Here is a 20,065-nt window from a genome sequence, read left to right on the forward strand (position 1 = left end):
TTTTAACTCATCAACAATAGTACAATGGGATCCCATATAACCAGAAACATATGACGGACACACTTCCGCTTTTTTCCTTTGGTTTTTAGACGTCACGCATATTGTATTTCTGCTTTATTTAGCTGAGATTTACATTTTATTCCATATCCATATTACATACATACATGTGACCTCTTTGTCCCCTTATTCACGTACACTAATTACAGTTATTGGCTTTTTTTATTGTTTCCCAGGAGGAGAAGGGATCCGAGAAACCAGATGACCGTAATATGTTTAGCACTGCTCTAAAATCACGTTTATTATGTGGAAATCCAGAGGGGCAGTATTATAACTTCTTGCAGGATATCTACTTTTTACAATCGCAGGATCTGGTTTATGGACTCTTCACTAATCCATGGTGAGATCCAAAATCAAAAATTGTCATTGTCATATGAATATCACAGATTCTTTTAGAGAGCCTATTTTAAACATCAGACAGATAAAGTGTAAAAAGTGATGAGTATATAAAAATGTTTACTGGTAGCAAAATGTATACTGTAAATTAATAAGAGATGTAGAAGACAAAGGCCTATCCTCATGCACTTTTAATTATTTATTACAGATAATTATATAGAGGAATCAATTAACACAGCACTTTACATATACATTGTACATTCACATGAGTCCCTGCCCTCATGGAGCTTACAATCTAAGGTCCCTTTTTCACATATATACATACACATACTAGGACCAATTTAGACAGGAGCCAATTGCCTACCAGCATATTTTGTGAGTGCAGGAGAAAACCCACACAGGCACAGGGAGAGCATGCAAACTCTGCGCCATGGTTGCGATTGAAACCAACAACTCTAGTGCTGCTAGACAGAGGTGCTAACCACTTAGCCACTGTTCTGCACTTGTAATTTTAATTATTTTTAAAGATGCATTTACATTAAATGCAAAATACAGTAAAACCTTACAGGTACAACTCAACAGCATTGTACAGTTTATTAACACAGTACAGTATAATCTTACACCACAGCATCTGGTTATGTAATTTCCTGGGGAGTGTTGGGTAATAAGAGGAATTCCTTTTATCAAGTTTTTTGATGACCGCTAGCTTATGCACTTGTAATCATATGGAATAAGGAGTAGAGAGCAAAGGGGGTATATTTAGGGTAATAGTACCTAACTTGCCAGATAGGAGAGAAGATGTCAATGCCTAAACAATCAATGCTTAAAGTCCAACTCTAGGAAACTTTAAAATGATCCCTCGCAGTGAGGCTGCACGTGTCAGCACTGCTAGGGTTATGTGTTCATTTAGGTCTAGAGGACAATAAAAAGAAGATTTACTTACCTGATACTATGTTCCTCTACACTGCTAAACCAGTCCCCTCAGTGTCTTCTCCCCCATGCTCCAGTGGTCTGAGGTCCTGATGTAATCAAAACCAATGCACATAGACCTGCCATTGGAGATGATGGCACTGAGGGACACTCCACCACCAGAGCATGGGGGCGCCCTGCTGCCTGCTGTGGGAGCAGAGGATCGAGTAAGTAAAAGTGCTTTGCCGTGCCAGAACAAAATGAGCAGGTAAACTTTGCAGTGTAGGTGCTGTCCCATTGAAGGGATCATTTTAAAGTTTCCCAGAGTTGGGCTTTAAACAGTTACAGTTGTCAGAAAAAGTGGGTTCTTAGAGGATGAAAGTGTTGGATTGGAGAGAGGCAAACAATATGAAAAAGGAAATTTCTGTGAAGGGGAGAGGCACGTAAGAACTCCTGAAGGCTAATGTGTGAAGAGGTAACTAGTGCAGAGGAAGGGAGAATGGCAGCCAGGATAGACAGAGCTTTTTAGGTTAGACTTTGCATTCACAACGCGCTGCAGTTACGATCTGCAGTGGGTGTCAATGTTAAGGCTCGGTTCACAGGAACACGCATCGTTCTTCTGTTCAATTTACATGAGATTCAGCGTGGTCTAATTTCAGCCCATGCACTACTTTTGGAGGCGTACTGGAAATGGATCACATGGCACACTTATACCATGTGATCCGGTGTAGACAAATGCAATGCATTTGCGACCTTTATTTTGGGTGTTGTTAATGTGCAGGAAACGGATCGCGGGTTTCCCGCACTGCATTCTAGTGTGAACCTAGCCTAAATTTTGGCCATGCTACTTCTTTTAAGGAATATACAGAAAGGAGAAGCACTTGCAGAGCTAGAAATGTACACTAGAACACTAAAGCCGGTCATTGACGTCTGAGTACAGTCGGTGTGGAAGCAAGATTTGATTATCTCAGGAAATAACTTGGGTTGCTGGAATGTTTCCGTTTTCCCCTTTTCAATGTTATTATCTCTGTTAATATTAATTACTTCTACTTAGGAATCACAGTGCTGTCTGCTCCTATAAGACTGAGGACATTGAGTTGGTTTTCAACACTTCAGACTTGTTTGAGTCTACAAAAAAAGATCTAAAGATTCGTCCAGGGCAGGTAATGTCTTACCCATAATCCCTAGCTTATTTCTTCACCATAGAAATGTAATATATTGTATTTGCTTGAAACATTATTGTAGCATTTCCTAACACTTTGACTACTAACTCCATAGCTAATTCTATATCTTTAATAAATCCAGTGTTATTATCATTCCATACACGTGTGACTGTTCATAATAATATCTTATTCTACTTTTTTGTTTCAGTGCCGCTCAGAACTTACTCCGCAGGAAACAGCAGAAGAAGCAAAGAACCATCCTGAACTCGTTGACTGGATTTGGCCTTCAAGAAATCGAACTGTTTTCCAGACTTTAGCTTACTACAGAAAACTTGTGGTTGATGAGATAACAGCAGTTAATAAAGAAATCCACAGGGTCATTATAGTAGCAACAGGTAATCTAAAAAAAAAATTTGATCCAGTAACATTGCTTTGGTTTGAGTGCTTGCCATCTAATAAAGCCTCTTAATCTGGAGTAAAATGAGCAAATAATATCAAAAAGTTCTGTGACAATCATTTTGTATATGAGGTAAAAATGATGCATTGGTCCTTATGAGATTGGTGCTGGATGGTGTGGTCATGGTATAAAGCTTGTATGGCATTGGCTGGCACGGTTGTGGACAGTTTATATGTGTCACTTATGTTTATATGTGTCACCTACTCATGTTAAGGGGCTCCAGAAATTGTGTCTATTATGGAGAAAACAATGTTTTTAATGGATTAGATCTTAATAAGTTCTGGTCTGGGTTCTGAAGCCTAGGGACTTTGTAGAGCTTTGGGACAGATAAAGCCTCCACCTTTAGGTCCACAGCTTACCTGTTAGGGCTTTTTCACATATGTGGTGGCCTGAGTTGCCCTCCACATTCCAAAAACTACTGTACCATAATCGTGTGCATTGCATGAGGTTGTGGTGAGGCCCAATTAACACAACAGGCAAGTTTAACAGTACCATTTAAAATAAATATGTCATCTGGAAATTTGGGTGACTAGCCAGGGGCAGTGATACAGAAGCTCAGCTTACCGCTTGTTGCTGCTGGTGGCAAAGGCTGATTGCTTATATATTGCTGACAAAAGGTACCATGCACTGTCTATTTGTTGGGGAACCCATTAGGTGATACCCTATTAGTCAGAAACTGACATAACTTTGGGTACTAGCTCGGACAAGCAGATGCATTGTTTGATGTGTTTTTTTTTTTAACAATAATTTTTATTTAAATTTATCAGGTTACAATACAAATTGTCATTTCTTGTAGACATTACTGACAAGAATAGTTTCTGTAATTCAGGAATGCTGTACTGTACTTATAAAACACTTGATATCCTGGACCAGCCTACCCCTAATGGGTTCAAACTGTAGCCATGGACTGGACACCAAGTTAACTAGATAGTTGCGTCAATATAAACTTAAAGCTTGAAATGAGAAGGTAAGAAGTAGAAGAAAGTAAGTAGGTCTAGAATAATTCTCTACATCAAAAATATACTTGTATGGGAATTGAGGTTATTTCAAACTTAGGGATAGAGTTACAAATTACACTCCTTTAACCACTTGCCGACCAGCGCACGCTGAAGTACGTCGGCAGAATGGCGCTGGTAGGCAAAAGGCCGTGCAGGTACGTCCGCTTTAAGAAGCGGTGTCGCGGAGACCGCGGGTCCCGCTGGCTCGATGTCCGCCAGGTGTCCGCGATCGTGTCACGGAGAGGAAGAACGGGAAGATGCTTTTGTAAACAAAGCATTTCCCCGTTCTGCCTAGTGACAGGACAGTGATCACAGCTCTCTCATATGGAGAGCAGCGATCACTGTCCTGTGTGTTGAAGTCCAGCCCCCTAACAGTTAGAGTCACTCCCCAGGACGCACTTAACCCCTTCACTGCCCCCTAGTGGTTAACCCCTTCACTGCCAAAGCCATTTACACAGTAACCAATGCATTTTTGTAGCATCGATCGCTGTATAAATGACAATGGTCCCAAAATAGTGTAAAAAATGTCTGATATGTGCACCATAATGTTGCAGTCCCGATAAAAATCGCAGATCGCCACCATTACTAATAAAAAAAAATAAAAATAAAAATGCCATAAAACTATCCCCTATTTTGTAGATGCTATAAATTTTGCGCAAACCAATCAATATACGCTTATTGCAATTTTTTTTTTTTACCAAAAATATGTAGAAGAATACATATCGGCCTAAACTGAGGAAAAAAATTGTTTTTTTATATATTTTGGGGGGGTATTTATTAAAGCAAAAAGTAAAAAATAATGCGTTTTTTTCAAAATTGTCGCTATTCTTTTGTTTATAGCGCAAAAGATAAAAACTGCAGAGGCGATCAAATACCGCCAAAAGAAAGCTCTATTTGTGGGAAAAAAAGAACGTCAATTTTGTTTGGGTACAACGCATGACCACGAAATTGTCAGTTAAAATGTAAAAGAAATCGCAAAAAGTGCTCTGGTCAGGAAGGGGGTAAAATCTTCTGGGGCTGAACTGGTTAAGTAACTGGATGCTCTAGGGTGGTTTAACCAGGTATTCCAGTTTTTTTGTTTTTTTTTAAATGTAATAGTGGAGTAGTTTTTATAAGCTAGCATCAGTTCGTACTGTGCTTTACAGTCGATAAATTGGGTGTGTCCATGGATTTCCATAGGCTAGTTATTGTGAGTCTTGCTGCTATTAATGTATGGCTCACAATTTTTCTATATGTTATTGGGTATATATTCAATTTAAGACCTAATAAGGCTGTAGCAGGAGTAAGCTTGGTTAGATTTCCATAAGATCTGCTATGAATGTTGCTACTGATTTCCAGAAGCTCTGTACGTTTTTACAGCTCCACAGTATGTGCAAAAAGTTGCCTGTCTGTTTGTTTGATGTGTTTTAAGCTATAGGCTTTCTGTACAGAGCCCTTTCTGCATTGATATTGTGTTTGTTTGCTGTCTTGTTGAATAAAAGTGCAAGAAAAACCTGTACAGCCTGGGTGTCCCTGACACATAAGGACTTTAGAGTTCACAGGCGGCCAAAGGGTAGCAAAACCAGGTAGCTGAGACACGTCTACCTCCCCCCGACCGCTCTCCCGTACACAGACATACAGACAGTCAGGACTGTGATGTGCTTCACTGCAGAAAATGAAACAATGTTGCAATTGGCAGGTGTTGCTGCCACCGAACACGCCCCATGCAAGTCTATAGGGCCCTGTAACAAACTGCCCCCCCAAACCTATGCAATGCGTGCAATTATACCGCAGTGGTGCTGCAATTACAGGGTTAAATCAGTAGGTGAGGAGATGACATATCGCTTCACAACCTCCTCTCAAATGCCTCTAAAAAGCGATCCACCACAGATCGTCTTTCAGAGAGGTGTCAAGGGCTGCCGCACATGTAAACACTTTCTATTTTTTTTCACTAGATAATGGAACTTTGCACAAGATTGTGGAGCAAGTTGATGGTCCTATGAATGTGTTGGAAATAGAGCCCTTCAATAAAACGAGTAAGATCTTGTACTTGGACCTGGATCTAAGTAATAGAGAGGTGAGTACTCTAAACATAAACCAGTCCTATTATGAGACAAGGAATTTTATCTTGGGTGACAACCTGCTTCCTACTCCTAGGGACATTGGAGAAGTATATATGCCTGTAATGTTCTCATTGCCTATAGCACCATAGTGAGCAGTCAAATATTTGTTTGCGTTCTCAGAATGTTTAGAAATTCTCAATGAAATATTGGTTACATCAGGGATTTTTTTCTCAGAGAATAGGTGCAGGAACCCACCCTCCCCAGTCAACTCCCCGCCCCCCCACCCCCAACCCCACCCCTATTCCCGCCCCAATACCGCCATTCCTTGGGAAAGAGAAGTAAAGTGTTCTTTACCTTCTCCCTCCCTGTCCACAGCTCACCTCCCCATTTCCCCCCTCCCCCCACACACACAGGTTACCTTTCCCTCCATGCACAGGTTACCTTCTCTTCTCAGTTCACCCCCTCCCCCGACAGCTCACCCTCCCCCGCTCTCCACAGCTCACCCCCCTCCTCCCTCCACCCACAGGTTACCTTCTCTTCTCTCGTCCACAGTTCACCTCCCTCCCCCCCACAGCTCACCCTCTCCACAGTTCACCTCCCCCACAGCTCACCCTCTCCACAGTTCACCTCCCCCACAGCTCACCCTCTCCACAGCTCACCTCCCCCACAGCTCACCCTCTCCATAGTTCACCTCCCCCACAGCTCACCCTCTCCATAGTTAACCTCCCCCACAGCTCACCCTCTCCACAGCTCACCCTCTCCACAGTTCACCTCCCCCACAGCTCACCCTCTCCACAGCTCACCCTCTCCACAGTTCACCTCCCCCGCAGCTCACCCTCTCCACCGCTCACCCTCTCCACAGTTCACCTCCCCCACAGCTCACCCTCTCCACAGCTCACCCTCTCCACAGTTCACCTCCCCCACAGCTCACCCTCTCCACAGCTCACCCTCTCCACAGTTCACCTCCCCCACAGCTCACCCTCTCCACAGTTCACCTCCCCCACAGCTCACCCTCTCCACAGTTCACCTCCCCCACAGCTCACCCTCTCCACAGCTCACCCTCTCCACAGTTCACCTCCCCCACAGCTCACCCTCTCCACAGTTCACCTCCCCCACAGCTCACCCTCTCCACAGTTCACCTCCCCCACAGCTCACCCTCTCCACAGTTCACCTCCCCCACAGCTCACCCTCTCCACAGTTCACCCTCTCCACAGTTCACCTCCCCCACAGCTCACCCTCTCCACAGTTCACCTCCCCCCCCACATATCACCCTCTCCACAGTTCACCTCCCCCACAGCTCACCCTCTCCACAGCTCACCCTCTCCACAGTTCACCTCCCCCACAGCTCACCCTCTCCACAGCTCACCCTCTCCACAGTTCACCTCCCCCACAGCTCACCCTCTCCACAGCTCACCCTCTCCACAGTTCACCTCCCCCACAGCTCACCCTCTCCACAGCTCACCCTCTCCACAGTTCACCTCCCCCACAGCTCACCCTCTCCACAGTTCACCCTCTCCACAGTTCACCTCCCCCACAGCTCACCCTCTCCACAGTTCACCCTCTCCACAGTTCACCTCCCCCCCACATATCACCCTCTCCACAGTTCACCTCCCCCACAGCTCACCCTCTCCACAGCTCACCCTCTCCACAGCTCACCCTCTCCACAGTTCACCTCCCTCCCCCCCACAGCTCACCCTCTCCACAGTTCACCTCCCCCACAGCTCACCCTCTCCACAGCTCACCCTCTCCACAGTTCACCTCCCCCGCAGCTCACCCTCTCCATAGTTCACCTCCCCCACAGCTCACCCTCTCCACCGCTCACCCTCTCCACAGTTCACCTCCCCCACAGCTCACCCTCTCCACAGCTCACCCTCTCCACAGTTCACCTCCCCCACAGCTCACCCTCTCCACAGCTCACCTCCCCCACAGCTCACCCTCTCCACAGTTCACCTCCCCCACAGCTCACCCTCTCCACAGTTCACCTCCCCCCCCACAGCTCACCCTCTCCACAGTTCACCTCCCCCACAGCTCACCCTCTCCACAGTTCACCTCCCCCCCCACATATCACCCTCTCCACAGTTCACCTCCCCCCCCACATATCACCCTCTCCACAGTTCACCTCCCCCACAGCTCACCCTCTCCACAGCTCACCTCCCCCGCAGCTCACCCTCTCCATAGTTCACCTCCCCCACAGCTCACCCTCTCCACCGCTCACCCTCTCCACAGTTCACCTCCCCCACAGCTCACCCTCTCCACAGCTCACCCTCTCCACAGTTCACCTCCCCCACAGCTCACCCTCTCCACAGTTCACCTCCCCCACAGCTCACCCTCTCCACAGTTCACCCTCTCCACAGTTCACCTCCCCCACAGCTCACCCTCTCCACAGCTCACCCTCTCCACAGTTCACCTCCCCCACAGCTCACCCTCTCCACAGTTCACCTCCCCCACAGCTCACCCTCTCCACAGTTCACCTCCCCCCCCACATATCACCCTCTCCACAGTTCACCTCCCCCACAGCTCACCCTCTCCACAGCTCACCCTCTCCACAGTTCACCTCCCCCACAGCTCACCCTCTCCACAGCTCACCCTCTCCACAGTTCACCTCCCCCACAGCTCACCCTCTCCACAGCTCACCCTCTCCACAGTTCACCTCCCCCACAGCTCACCCTCTCCACAGCTCACCCTCTCCACAGTTCACCTCCCCCACAGCTCACCCTCTCCACAGTTCACCCTCTCCACAGTTCACCTCCCCCACAGCTCACCCTCTCCACAGTTCACCCTCTCCACAGTTCACCTCCCCCCCCACATATCACCCTCTCCACAGTTCACCTCCCCCACAGCTCACCCTCTCCACAGCTCACCCTCTCCACAGCTCACCCTCTCCACAGCTCACCCTCTCCACAGTTCACCTCCCCCACAGCTCACCCTCTCCACAGCTCACCCTCTCCACAGTTAACCCTCTCCACAGTTCACCTCCCCCCCCACATCTCACCCTCTCCACAGTTCACCCCCCCCCCCACATCTCACCCTCTCCACAGTTCACCCTCTCCACAGTTCACCTCCCTCCCCCCCACATCTCACCCTCTCCACAGTTCACCTCCCCCCCCCAAAGCTCACCCTCTCCCCCCTCTCCACAGTTCACCTCCCCCCACACAGCTCACCCTCTCCCCCCTCTGCACAGTTCACCTCCCCCCTCACAGTCCCAGTCTCTCCACTAAGACCCCTTTTACACCGAGGGCATTTTGCAGGCGCTATAGCGTTAAAAATAGCGCCTGCAATCCGCCCTCAAACAGCTGCAGCATTGTCTCTAGTGTGAAAGCCCGAGGGCTTTCACACCGGAGCGCTGCGCTGGCAGGACGGGAAAAAAAGTCCTACCAGCAGCTTCTTTGGAGCGGTGAAGGAGCGGTGTGTTTACCGCTCCTCCACCGCTGCTCCCCATTGAAATCAATGGGGCAGCGCTGGGATACTGCCGGCAAAACGCCGCTATTGCGGCTCATTGCGGGTGGTTTTAACCCTTTCTCGGCCCCTAGCGGGGGGTAAAAGCGCCCCGCTAGCGGGCGAAATGCACCGCTAATCCGACGGTAAAACGCCGCTAAAAATAGCGGTGTTTTACCGCCGACGCTATGGACGGCCCGGTGTAAAAGGGCTCTAAAGGAAAATAGACTGTGCACTTTGCAAAATGCAGCTGCGCTCTGCAATTGCAGTTGTTCCAGAGCTTTGTAAATGAGGTAAGGCTTCACTTTGCAAAGAGTACCCAATCACGTGCAAAGAAAATTAAAAAAAAAAATTTTTGCTTGCATATGATTGGATGAAAGCCAGCAGAGCTTCTGCTGATTTACTAAACACTTTGCAAAGTGCACAGTTATTTAACTTTTAGTAAATCAACCCCATTGTGTTTGTCTCTGTGAGGACAGACTAGTAGTAGTGCCTTTTTTTGGTAAACAGACATGCTGTGATGGTGCTGCCAACTGTAAACTCCACAGGTATGTATATACAGGGTGCAAAGATATACAATTGACTTGCCTGAGTGTCCCTTCTCTGATGCTACTTAGGCCATGATTCACACCTATGCATGTTGCAGTTTGCATATTCTGGGTGCTTTTTGCGTTATTCAATACACATTTTTGATCCATTGAAGTCTATGGAACCAAAAACCAGAAAAGAAAATCCCTGGCCCTTTCCATAAAATGCATAGATGTGAACTACATCCATAGGAAACCATGTAGTGTGTTTCTGCAAAACTGAAAACGCACTAAAAAATGCATAGATGTGAACCAGGCCTTATAGCAATGCATGGATGACATTTATTATAGGTAGTTTGATCCAAGTGTGTTATTTGCTGCCTGTGTACCCTCCCGTGCCCTCCCTTACATGCATGACACACTTACATGCAATTTAACGTAGACTTTTCAGAATACAGATGTAGTAGTTGTCAATAATAACATCCTGCCCCTCCTTTCTACTATGACCCCCATCCTCACCCCCTGCTCTTCTGACTGCACCTGACCCCGTACTTCCCTTCAGCTCTTCCAACTGTGCCTGCATGTTTTCTCCTCACCATCATGCCTGCAGACCTTTCTCCGCCGCTTTCTTCACCAAACCTGCAAGCCTTCCCTGCTCATGGTGCCTGCTTTCTCCGACGATTTCATCACCACACCTGCATCATGCCCCCATGCCATACACACCTTCACTTCTATTCTCACCACTTCATCTAAACGTCCCACCATTGCACCTTCATCGTCTCACCTCACTGTTCTCTCCACCACACTGGTGGACCACCCTCTCTGTTGCCACTACACAAATGCACAATTATTCACTCCCCACCACTGCTCTGATGTGCACTCATTTACTCACCACCAATGCAGTGAAACACACCTATTACTTTTTGTTTCGTTCCACACTAATTTGTTAAGTTAATTATTTAGTTTTGCCATATTCATTATGTTAGAATGATTTGTTTTCAGAATTTTTTTTGTATGATCGGATTTGTTTCCTATATTTGTTGTTTCGAATCGATTCGTATTTAGGAAGTTCTTTCAGAAGATTGGCTTATATTGTGAGATTATTTGCACACTGTGTATGGGTTGGAGGTGGATCCATCAGAATCTCCAAATCAAAACATAAATGGAATGAAATTAATATTTGATTCATTTGTTATGTTATAATTTAGAGATTCTGATGGATCCACCTCCATGCAACCCAAACACAATAAGTAGGTATCATCATCTTATTTCACTTTTATACCTTTTATGTTTCCATTTCATATGTAGTGCATTTTTTATAATAATTAAAAATGTTAATACAACATAAAAACCAAATGGATCCGAATCAATTCTTCATGTTTATGTCGTTACGTTATTTTTGATGCTTCAAACATTAACAAAAGGTCTGAATGAAACAAATGAATACAAATTAATTTGTTGTTTTATTATAATTTTTTTTTGCATTCGTTGAAATTCATTAGTATTGTGATTCAGAGATTCAAATGCATCTGAATCTCCGAAAAATGGAAAGTCTGCCAAAACTGACTCAAGGAGTGCATGGCTCTTCGGCTCCATTTGACAGAAATAGTTTACAGGCATACCCCACTTTTAAGTACACAATGGGGTTTATTTACTAAAGCTGAAAAGTGCAAAATCAGGCTCACTTCTGCATAGAAACCAAAGAGCTTCTAACTCCAGCTTGTTCAATTAAGCTTTGGTAATAAAACTTGGAAGCTCATTGGTTTCTATGCAGAAGTGAGCCTGATTTTTCACTTTCCAACTTTAGTAAATAAACCCCATTGCGTACTTAAAAGTGGGGTATGCCTGTATGCAGTTAACTTTGGTTGAAAGAGCCTGTTATAAAATTGCAGTGCCTACATCCAATCAGATGCAATAGCCTAGCAGGGGTGGATTGTTACAATAGATGAAGGAATCTGTTAGATTTCTTTCATTCAGCTCGCAGGCTGACAAAGGAATTTAAATGTGTAGGGTCACATTTGTTTTATTTGCTTATTAGATATTTTCATTGCTGGTACACAATTCCTTTAGAGCCCATTCACACAGGGGCAACACGACTTCCAGCGCGACTTTCGGAGGCAACTTGGACACGACTTGAGTATGAATCACAGCACGACTTGGAGCAACTTACAACACAACTTGAAGTCGCCTCCAGGACAGGGAACTTTACAAGTGGCCAATCAGAGCTTATCAGCTGTGTGTGTGAAGGAGGGGGCTGGCTGTTTAGTAGAGGAAATTACTTTCTGTTTCCTTTCTGCTTCCTGTAAAGTTGCCTCAGTATGAACAGTGATCAGACTTGGAGGCAACTTCCATTGAAATCAATGGGTACAAGTTGCCTTCAAGTCGGATTGAAGTAGTACAGGAACCTTTTCTGAAGTCGGAGCGACTGCAGTAGTGTGCATTAAGACAGATCCATTCATTTACATTGATTTTTTCATGTAGCGCGACTTGAGGCGACTAGGGGCGACTTGGGGCGACTTGAGGATCCAAAGTTGCCCCTGTGTGAATGGGCTCTTATTCTACGGAGGAAGGAGGTTATCTGTACATAAGATATATACAGTGTATTACCAAAACTATTGGGATTCTTGCCTTTACACACACATGAACTTTAAAGCGGGGGTCCACCTATCTATCGTTTTTTTTTTTTTTTGAGTTCATTCACAAACTTTTCTTCTCAGCATTACATACTCACATATTGTGTGTAATATGTCCGCCTGTGTCAGATTTCGTCGGAAAGAATAACTTATATTATTCACTGCAGGCGGTTTCCATCTTCATTGTGGGCATTTGAAGCCCACAAGCATTTATTTCCTGGATGTGGTGAATGCTGTGCTCCCAGCATTCACCGCTCGTTCCTGCACATGCTCAGTGGCATCCTGGGAAGCCTGAGACTAGCTTCCAGGAGTCTGGGAGAGGCTAGAAACACGCCTACTCCCACGGGAGGAGAACCAGGAAGTGCAAAGAAGAATAGAAAAATAAAAGGTAATTACGGCGATTTAAATTTTTTTAAACAGCATGTCAGCATCTAGGCAAGGAAGAGAATACATACAGATATTGTTCAAAATTTGGGTGGAACCCCACTTTAATGGCATCCCAGTCTTAGTCCATAGGGTTCAATATTGAGTTGGCCCACCCTTTGCAGCTATAACAGCTTCAACTCTTCTGGGAAGGCTGTCCATCATCTTTAGGAGTGCGTCTATGGGAATGTTTGACCATTCTTCCAGAAGCGTATTTGTGAGGAAAGGCACTGATGTTGGATGAGAAGGCCTGGCTCGCAGTCTGTGTTAGAATTCATCCCAAATGTGTTCTATCGGGTTGAGGTCAGGACTCTGTGCAGGATAGTCAAGTTGGACCTTGTTTTTGCACTGGTGCGCAGTCATGTTGGAACCAGAAGGGGCCATCCTCAAACTGTTCCCACAAAGTTGGGAGCATGAAATTGTCCAAAATGCCTTGGTATGCTGACACCTTTTAGAGTTCCCTTCACTGGAACTAAGGGGCCAAGCCCAACCCCTGAAAAACAACCCCACAGCATTATACCCCTTCCACCAAATGATTTGGACCAGTGCACAAAGCAAGGTCCACAAAGACATGGATGAGCGAGTTTGAGGTAGAGGAACTTGGCTGGCCTGCTGACCTCAAACCAATAAAACACCTTTGGGATGAATTAGAGCAGAGACTGCGAGCCAGGCCTTCTCGTCCACACCAGTGCCTGACCTCACAAATGTGCTTCTGGAATAATGGTCAAACATTCCCATAGACACACTTCTAAACCTTGTGGACAACCTTCCCAGAAGAGTTGAACATGTTACAGCTGCAAAGGGTGGGCCAACTCAATATTGAACACTATGGACTAAGACTGGGATGCCATTTAAGTTCATGTACGTGTAAAGGCAGGTGTCCCAATACTTTTGATAATATAGTGTAGACATCAAATGTACCTGTAGAATACATTTTACATGTAAACCATGTTTGATTAAGCCCAACTCTGGGCTTGAGTCCAGAGCCTGATGCTGAATGATGCTGGACATCATCCCAGAAGTGGAGCAGTGCATCTCTGGATTGGAGGACACCCGAAATCCGATGACAGGAGCAGCTGGAGCTTCTTTTTTATTTTACAGAGCTGCTGATTGATCCTTTTCATTGTGGTTGGCCCAAGCTGGATTTGGGCTTTAATACTTCTTTGTTACCATTCATTTATTTATTCTGACCACTGCACAAAATGACAGAGTTTTGTGTTATTTTAATCTGTCTTTAAATGCATCTCGGTTATTCTCTTTCTAAACCATCTGAATCATTCTTCTTTCTTTCTGGAAGTTTTACACATCACATCATGAAAGCCAGTAACCTCACAAGTCTCCCATTTCTTGATTACTATTGTTCATATTGTATTACGTATATACAATACAATCAGTAATAGAGGAAACTTGCGGGATGTGACGGATAAAGTTGCTTAGCTCAGTGCACAGTAAATATCATTGGTTTCATTTGCTCATTTCATTTTTTTTTTCAGCAGCGTGTTTTGTATGTGGGAAGTGCTCACGAATTTTCCAAAATCCGCCTCGATGACTGCCGAGCTTATAACAAAAGCTGTACAGATTGTGTCTTATCAAAAGACCCATATTGTGGTTGGTATGGGGGCGAATGTCAGTCTATTCTGAATAATAGGTATGTGTCATATCCTGTATATTGTCGCCTGCTCATATAACTTTGTTTGTTTTTTCTTTCATCGATTTAGTATAGTCTGATCTGCATTTTTCTTGAGTGATTTAGTCTTCCTAGACATATTACAACAGCACAGTTATATAAAACCTCTTTCTAGAGCAATACCCTTTTAGTTGCTATGGTCTTAGTCTGATAACTGTTGGAAGCTACATTGCTGCCATACTTCTAAATAAGAGGAACTAACAATTAGCTATTTTTGTCACGTCTGTAAGAAGCAGCTGTTCTTGTTTCTGCTTCTGAGTTGTAGTGTTAATAAAGGTTATGGATTTGTTTAACCTTTTCTGGTGTATCCTAATGCAATATAAATGCTAGCAGCTGTGCCAAAGATTAGATTAAGGACCCATACACACTAGAATGCAGTGCGGTAAAGCCACGCTCCCATGCGGCTTCCTGTACCGCATTCCAATTTCTCTGCCCTTGCGATTTGCTGCGGGGGGTCAGTGCAAAGTTAGAGACACCCCAAACGCAGTGTTATTACCCGCACCGGCCCGCACCGAATCACATGGTGCAAAAGTACCCTGTATAAATATGAATAGTGTATAAATAGTGTATACTGCGCTATCCAAAAATCAACATATATACAGTGACCTTGCAGCAGCAACTTATTCTGTGAGACACACACACACAGGCATGCCCCGTACACACGGTCGGATTTTCCGACAGAAAATGTGTGATAGGACCTTGTTGTTGGAAATTCCGACCGTGTGTAGGCTCCATCACACATTTTCCATCGGATTTTCCGACACACAAAGTTTGAGAGCAGGATATAACATTTTCCGACAACAAAATCCGTTGTCGGAAATTCCAATCGTGTGTACACAAATCCGACGGACAAAGTGCCACGCATGCTCAGAATAAATAAAGAGATGAAAGCTATTGGCCACTGCCCCGTTTATAGTCCCGACGTACGTGTTTTACGTCACCGCGTTCAGAATGATCGGATTTTCCGACAACTTTGTGTGACCGTGTGTATGCAAGACAAGTTTGAGCCAACATACGTCGGAAAAAATCCTAGGATTTTGTTGTCGGAATGTCTGAACAAAGTCCGACCGTGTGTACAGGGCATTAGAGTCAATATTCCAAAAATAAAGTTGTGCTAAATAGTGAGGAAATGTAAACAAAAAACAGCAATGCTGTAAGAAGACAGCCCACACAGCGATGAAAATGACAGTCCCACGGTGCACCACTAATCGCCTGAATAGTGTATAAATTCCAAAGAAAAACCTCCACCTCCACCTCTTGACCGCTTACCAGCTCAAAGTGACCTATTACAGAAGGTCTATCCCGCTTGTGGCTCTTATACCCAGCCAAGGCCTTTTGTCTTCCAGTGGAACCAGGTTGAAGAGCACCCGCCACTCAGTAGAGGATCCAATCAGAAGAGGTTCCCAAAAAACAGAAGGCTTTCATAGTGTAAAATCTTCAATGAAGGTTTAATGTAAAAAACAATTGCACTTACAAAGATAGTTAAAAACATGGATTGATAAGCCGGCTGGCTCATATGTAGCAGCCTGTCCTTCCAGGACCTGCACAAACGCAGTGACGTCAGTACGCCGCTCCTTCCTACGGGTTTCGTCATAAGATGACATCGTCCTGGGGCTCCTGTACCCTGTAATGCTGTTGACGGGCATTTCAAAAAGTAGTGCATGTACTACTATTGGTGTGGTGTGGTACAATTTTAGCCAATTCAAAATGAATAGGGCTTAAATCAGACATGCAGTTCCTAGTGTGAATTCCAGCTTCACCCTAACTAGCCCTAGAACTGTCCCCTCCCAACACCTATGCTAACTAATCCGTGTAAGAAATATGTATATACTTACCTTTTTTAAGGTCACTTCTGTTTGGTCATGTGATTCAGCTCTCCAGTGTCATCCATGGCAGCTTCAGCTAAGAGGCTGACAACAGATGGTCCCTTAAAGCGGAGCTAATGTCCCGCTGTAAAAAACTGGGAGCAGACAGGCTTTTATTGCAGAAGAGGCATGCACTGTCCTTTCTACACTAAAATGCCCTTACCCACCTGCTCGCCATCTCCTCCAGCACTTTAAACTGAGCTTCATATGCACAGTTCAGCTTACAGTGCCAGGCTAGTCTCTGAGTACCCGGATGAAGGCCTCCTGTGATGTCATACCCCGCCAGTCTGTGAAGAGGCCCAAAGACCGGCACTTACTAGTAGATGGCGGCACAGGATTGTTGGACGGGTAAATATGGAGACTCTAGTTCCGCTTTAAATCCTATGGGTGAGGTCACTGCTGCAGGATTTACTAGCTGTTGTTGTAGCAGTCTGTTCACTCCGGCAAAAGGCCGGCAAAATGTGATAAGGTGTGTGTCCTTGCCACTTGGTGATAGCAAAGGCACAGTAAAATGTTCCTGCAGTCCAGTTTCCCATTTAGGGGAGCAGAGGTGGATTTTACTACCATGAATTGCTGTTCTTTTTATTGTATCATTAACCACTTCCAGTCCTGGCCAATTCTGATATTTCTCTCATATGTGTTAAAAATCAGCATTTTTTTGTTAGAAAATTACTTGGAACCCCCAAACATTCTGTGTTTTCTGAAAGCAGAGGGCCCGGACAATAAAATGGTGCTTGTTGCAGTTTTTATGTTGCATGATATTTGTGCCAGTGGTGTATTTAGGTTTTGTGCTGCCATAGGCCTGACTAAACCCATGCACCCCTAATTTAAATATGACCCACCCCTTCTTGTCAAGGCCACACCCCTTTGAGTTTAAGTCCTGTCCTGTAATCTGTAAACCACACCCCTTCCCTTTTAAGCTCCACCTTTTCATCTTAGAGCTCCACCTCTTCCTCTCTCTACATTAAAAGTGGGTACCAAGTGTAGCCTCTTTACTGCCCTTCAATGCAGCCTCATCAGTACCCATCAATGCAGCCTCATGGGTGCCCATCAATGCAGCCTCACCGGTGCCCATCGATTTAGCCTCACCGGTGCCCATCGATGCAGCCTCACCGGTGCCCATCAGTGCAGCCTCACCAGTGCCCATCAGGGCAGTCTCGCCATTACCCATCAGCACAGCCTCACCAGTGCCCATCAGGGCAGTCTCGCCATTACCCATCAGCACAGCCTCACCAGTGGCCATCATCGCAGCTTCACCAGTGCCCGTCAATGCAGCCTCATCAGTGCCCGTCAATGCCTCCTCATCAGTGCCCATCAATGCAGCCTCACCAGTACCCATCAGCACAGCCTCACCAGTGCCCATCAATGCAGCCTCACCAGTGCCCATCATCGCAGCTTCACCAGTGCCCATCAGCACAGCCTCACCAGTGCCCATCAATGCAGCCTCACCAGTGCCCGTCAATGCAGCCTCATCAGTGCCCGTCAATGCAGCCTCATCAGTGCCCATCAATGCCTCCTCATCAGTGCCCATCAATGCAGCCTCATCAATGCCCATCAATGCAGCCTCATCAGTGCCCATCAATGCCTCCTCATCAGTGCCCATCAATGCAGCCTCATCAATGCAGCCTCATCAATGCCCATCAATGCAGCCTCATCAGTGCAGGTTATCAGGGGCCATCAGTGCGGCCTCATCAATGCCCATCACTGTAGCAAATCAGTGCTACCTACAGCTAAGTTCAGCTGTAGAGTGCCGCCTAATCAGTGGCAATCAGTGCTTTAACATCTTTAGAGCCTTTTCACACTGAAAGCGCCCCGGCGGTAAAGCGGTGCTATCTTTAGCACCGCTTTACCGTCGTTTTAGCAGCGCTATTCGGCCGATAGTGGAGCAGTTTTAAAAGGGTTAAATCTGCCTGCAAAACACTGCTGCAGCGCTGCTTTGCAGGTTGTTTTAACCCTTTTTCGACCGCTAGCAAGGGTTAAAACTGCCCCGCTAGCGGCAGAAAACCCCTGCAAAAACGACGGTAAAGCGTCGGTAAAAAATAGCGGCGCTTTACCGCCAACAGCCCCGATGCACAGTGTGAAAGAGCTCTTAGTGAAAGTTCATGTACTGCAAAGTTTGCAGTACATGAACTTTCACTGAAGGTGGACTGTGCAATCAGTTTGTAGCATGGATCACTTTATTGCAATATCATGATCTGTATATTCATTTCCATATTGAGCACAGATTGGCTGCTTGGCACATGCACCCAAGCAGCCAATCTGTGCTCATGATATTGCAATAAAGTGATCCCATTACTGTACAAGAGTAATAGTAATTGAATCTACAGTATTTTACCTCCTGTCCTGGCTATGGGGTAGGGGATTCCCCTCGTGCTTCTCTCTCTCTCTCTCCTCCTGTCATCAGACCCTGCCCGAGACGAGCGATGCAGGAAAGCTGAACGGAGGAGGGTAGAGGGCGGAGCTTTAGGCTCCGCCTCCGCCCGTCCAAATTACATGCAGCAAGTCACCGCGGCCACTCATGGGGGCGCGAGTCGTCCCCCCCCCCGCCAAGCACGCCATCACACCACAGACCGCCGGAGCCTGCATCTGTGCGGGAAAAGGCCGTGGGACTCGGGAAGGTGGGTGGGGGGGTGGCTTTTTCGCCGCCCCCCGCAAAGTGCCGCCCTAGGCCTGGGCCTTGTCGGCCTAGGCCTAAATACAGCACTGATTTGTGCAGCCACTTATCAAACGCAAATTTTCTGAAAAAAAATACAATAAAATGCATTTTAGAGCACACAAACACAATATAATACCCAATTTTTTGGTAGAATAAAAAAGATGATGTTGCGCCAAGTAAATAGATCCCAAACATGTCAGGATTTAAAATTTTGCACGCTATTGAAATGGCGAAAAATTACAGTACCTAAAAAATCTCCACAGGCAACGGTTTAAAAGCCTTTACAGGTTACCAGTTTAGAGTTAAAGATCTGGTGCTCGAAGTATTGCTCTCACTTTGATGTGCACAGTGATACCTCACATGCGTTGTGCAATCATTGTTTACATATACATGTGGGACTTATGTGCGTTCGCATTTGCGTGTGAGCACAGGGGGCAAGGGCACTTAACATTTTTTAAATGTTATTATTTAATTTCATTTTTTTACGCTGTTTCTTTAAAAATGTTTTGGATCAACTTTCTTACCATCAGAAGGGATCAACAACATCTCGTGTGATAGCATAGGCAGTGACAGGTACTCTTTACTGAGAGATTATGGGTCTATTACCCCCTTGATCTCTCCTCTGCCCTCAGAAACTTCTGATCAAACTGAGATTGGTTTGATCAGATGCTTGTAGCTGGTAGCGCCTAGTAGGTAAACAACCAAAACTGAAAGTGCTATTACGCACGTCACTTCCAGCTTCATGCATCATTGAGGAGGGCAAGGAACAAATGTTCCTTTTTCCCCACTGTCTTCAGCCGGCCCGAATGAATGTAGTGATCCCAGGCTCCTGAATAGCATGAGAGGGCCCATGAACGGTGGAAATGGAGGGTCCTTT

At 45.7% G+C, this 20,065-nt stretch overlaps 1 protein-coding gene across 2 annotated transcripts in view; it reads left to right on the forward strand.

The window, feature by feature from the left end:
- The window catches only part of SEMA7A (semaphorin 7A (JohnMiltonHagen blood group)), a 66,058-nt gene that overhangs the window by 38,642 nt on the left and 7,351 nt on the right, over positions 1-20,065 (forward strand). The window contains exons 8-12 of one of the 2 annotated variants that reach the window (XM_073619062.1): positions 234-397; positions 2,357-2,465; positions 2,674-2,860; positions 5,855-5,976; positions 14,474-14,628. In XM_073619062.1, the coding sequence (XP_073475163.1) occupies positions 234-397; positions 2,357-2,465; positions 2,674-2,860; positions 5,855-5,976; positions 14,474-14,628 (737 nt within the window). The remainder of the gene's footprint in view (positions 1-233; positions 398-2,356; positions 2,466-2,673; positions 2,861-5,854; positions 5,977-14,473; positions 14,629-20,065) is intronic. The other variant, XM_073619063.1, reaches the window with a different exon arrangement.

This window comes from Aquarana catesbeiana, linkage group LG03 (assembly GCF_042186555.1).
Source record: "Aquarana catesbeiana isolate 2022-GZ linkage group LG03, ASM4218655v1, whole genome shotgun sequence".
NCBI classification, from domain to species: Eukaryota; Metazoa; Chordata; class Amphibia; order Anura; family Ranidae; genus Aquarana; species Aquarana catesbeiana.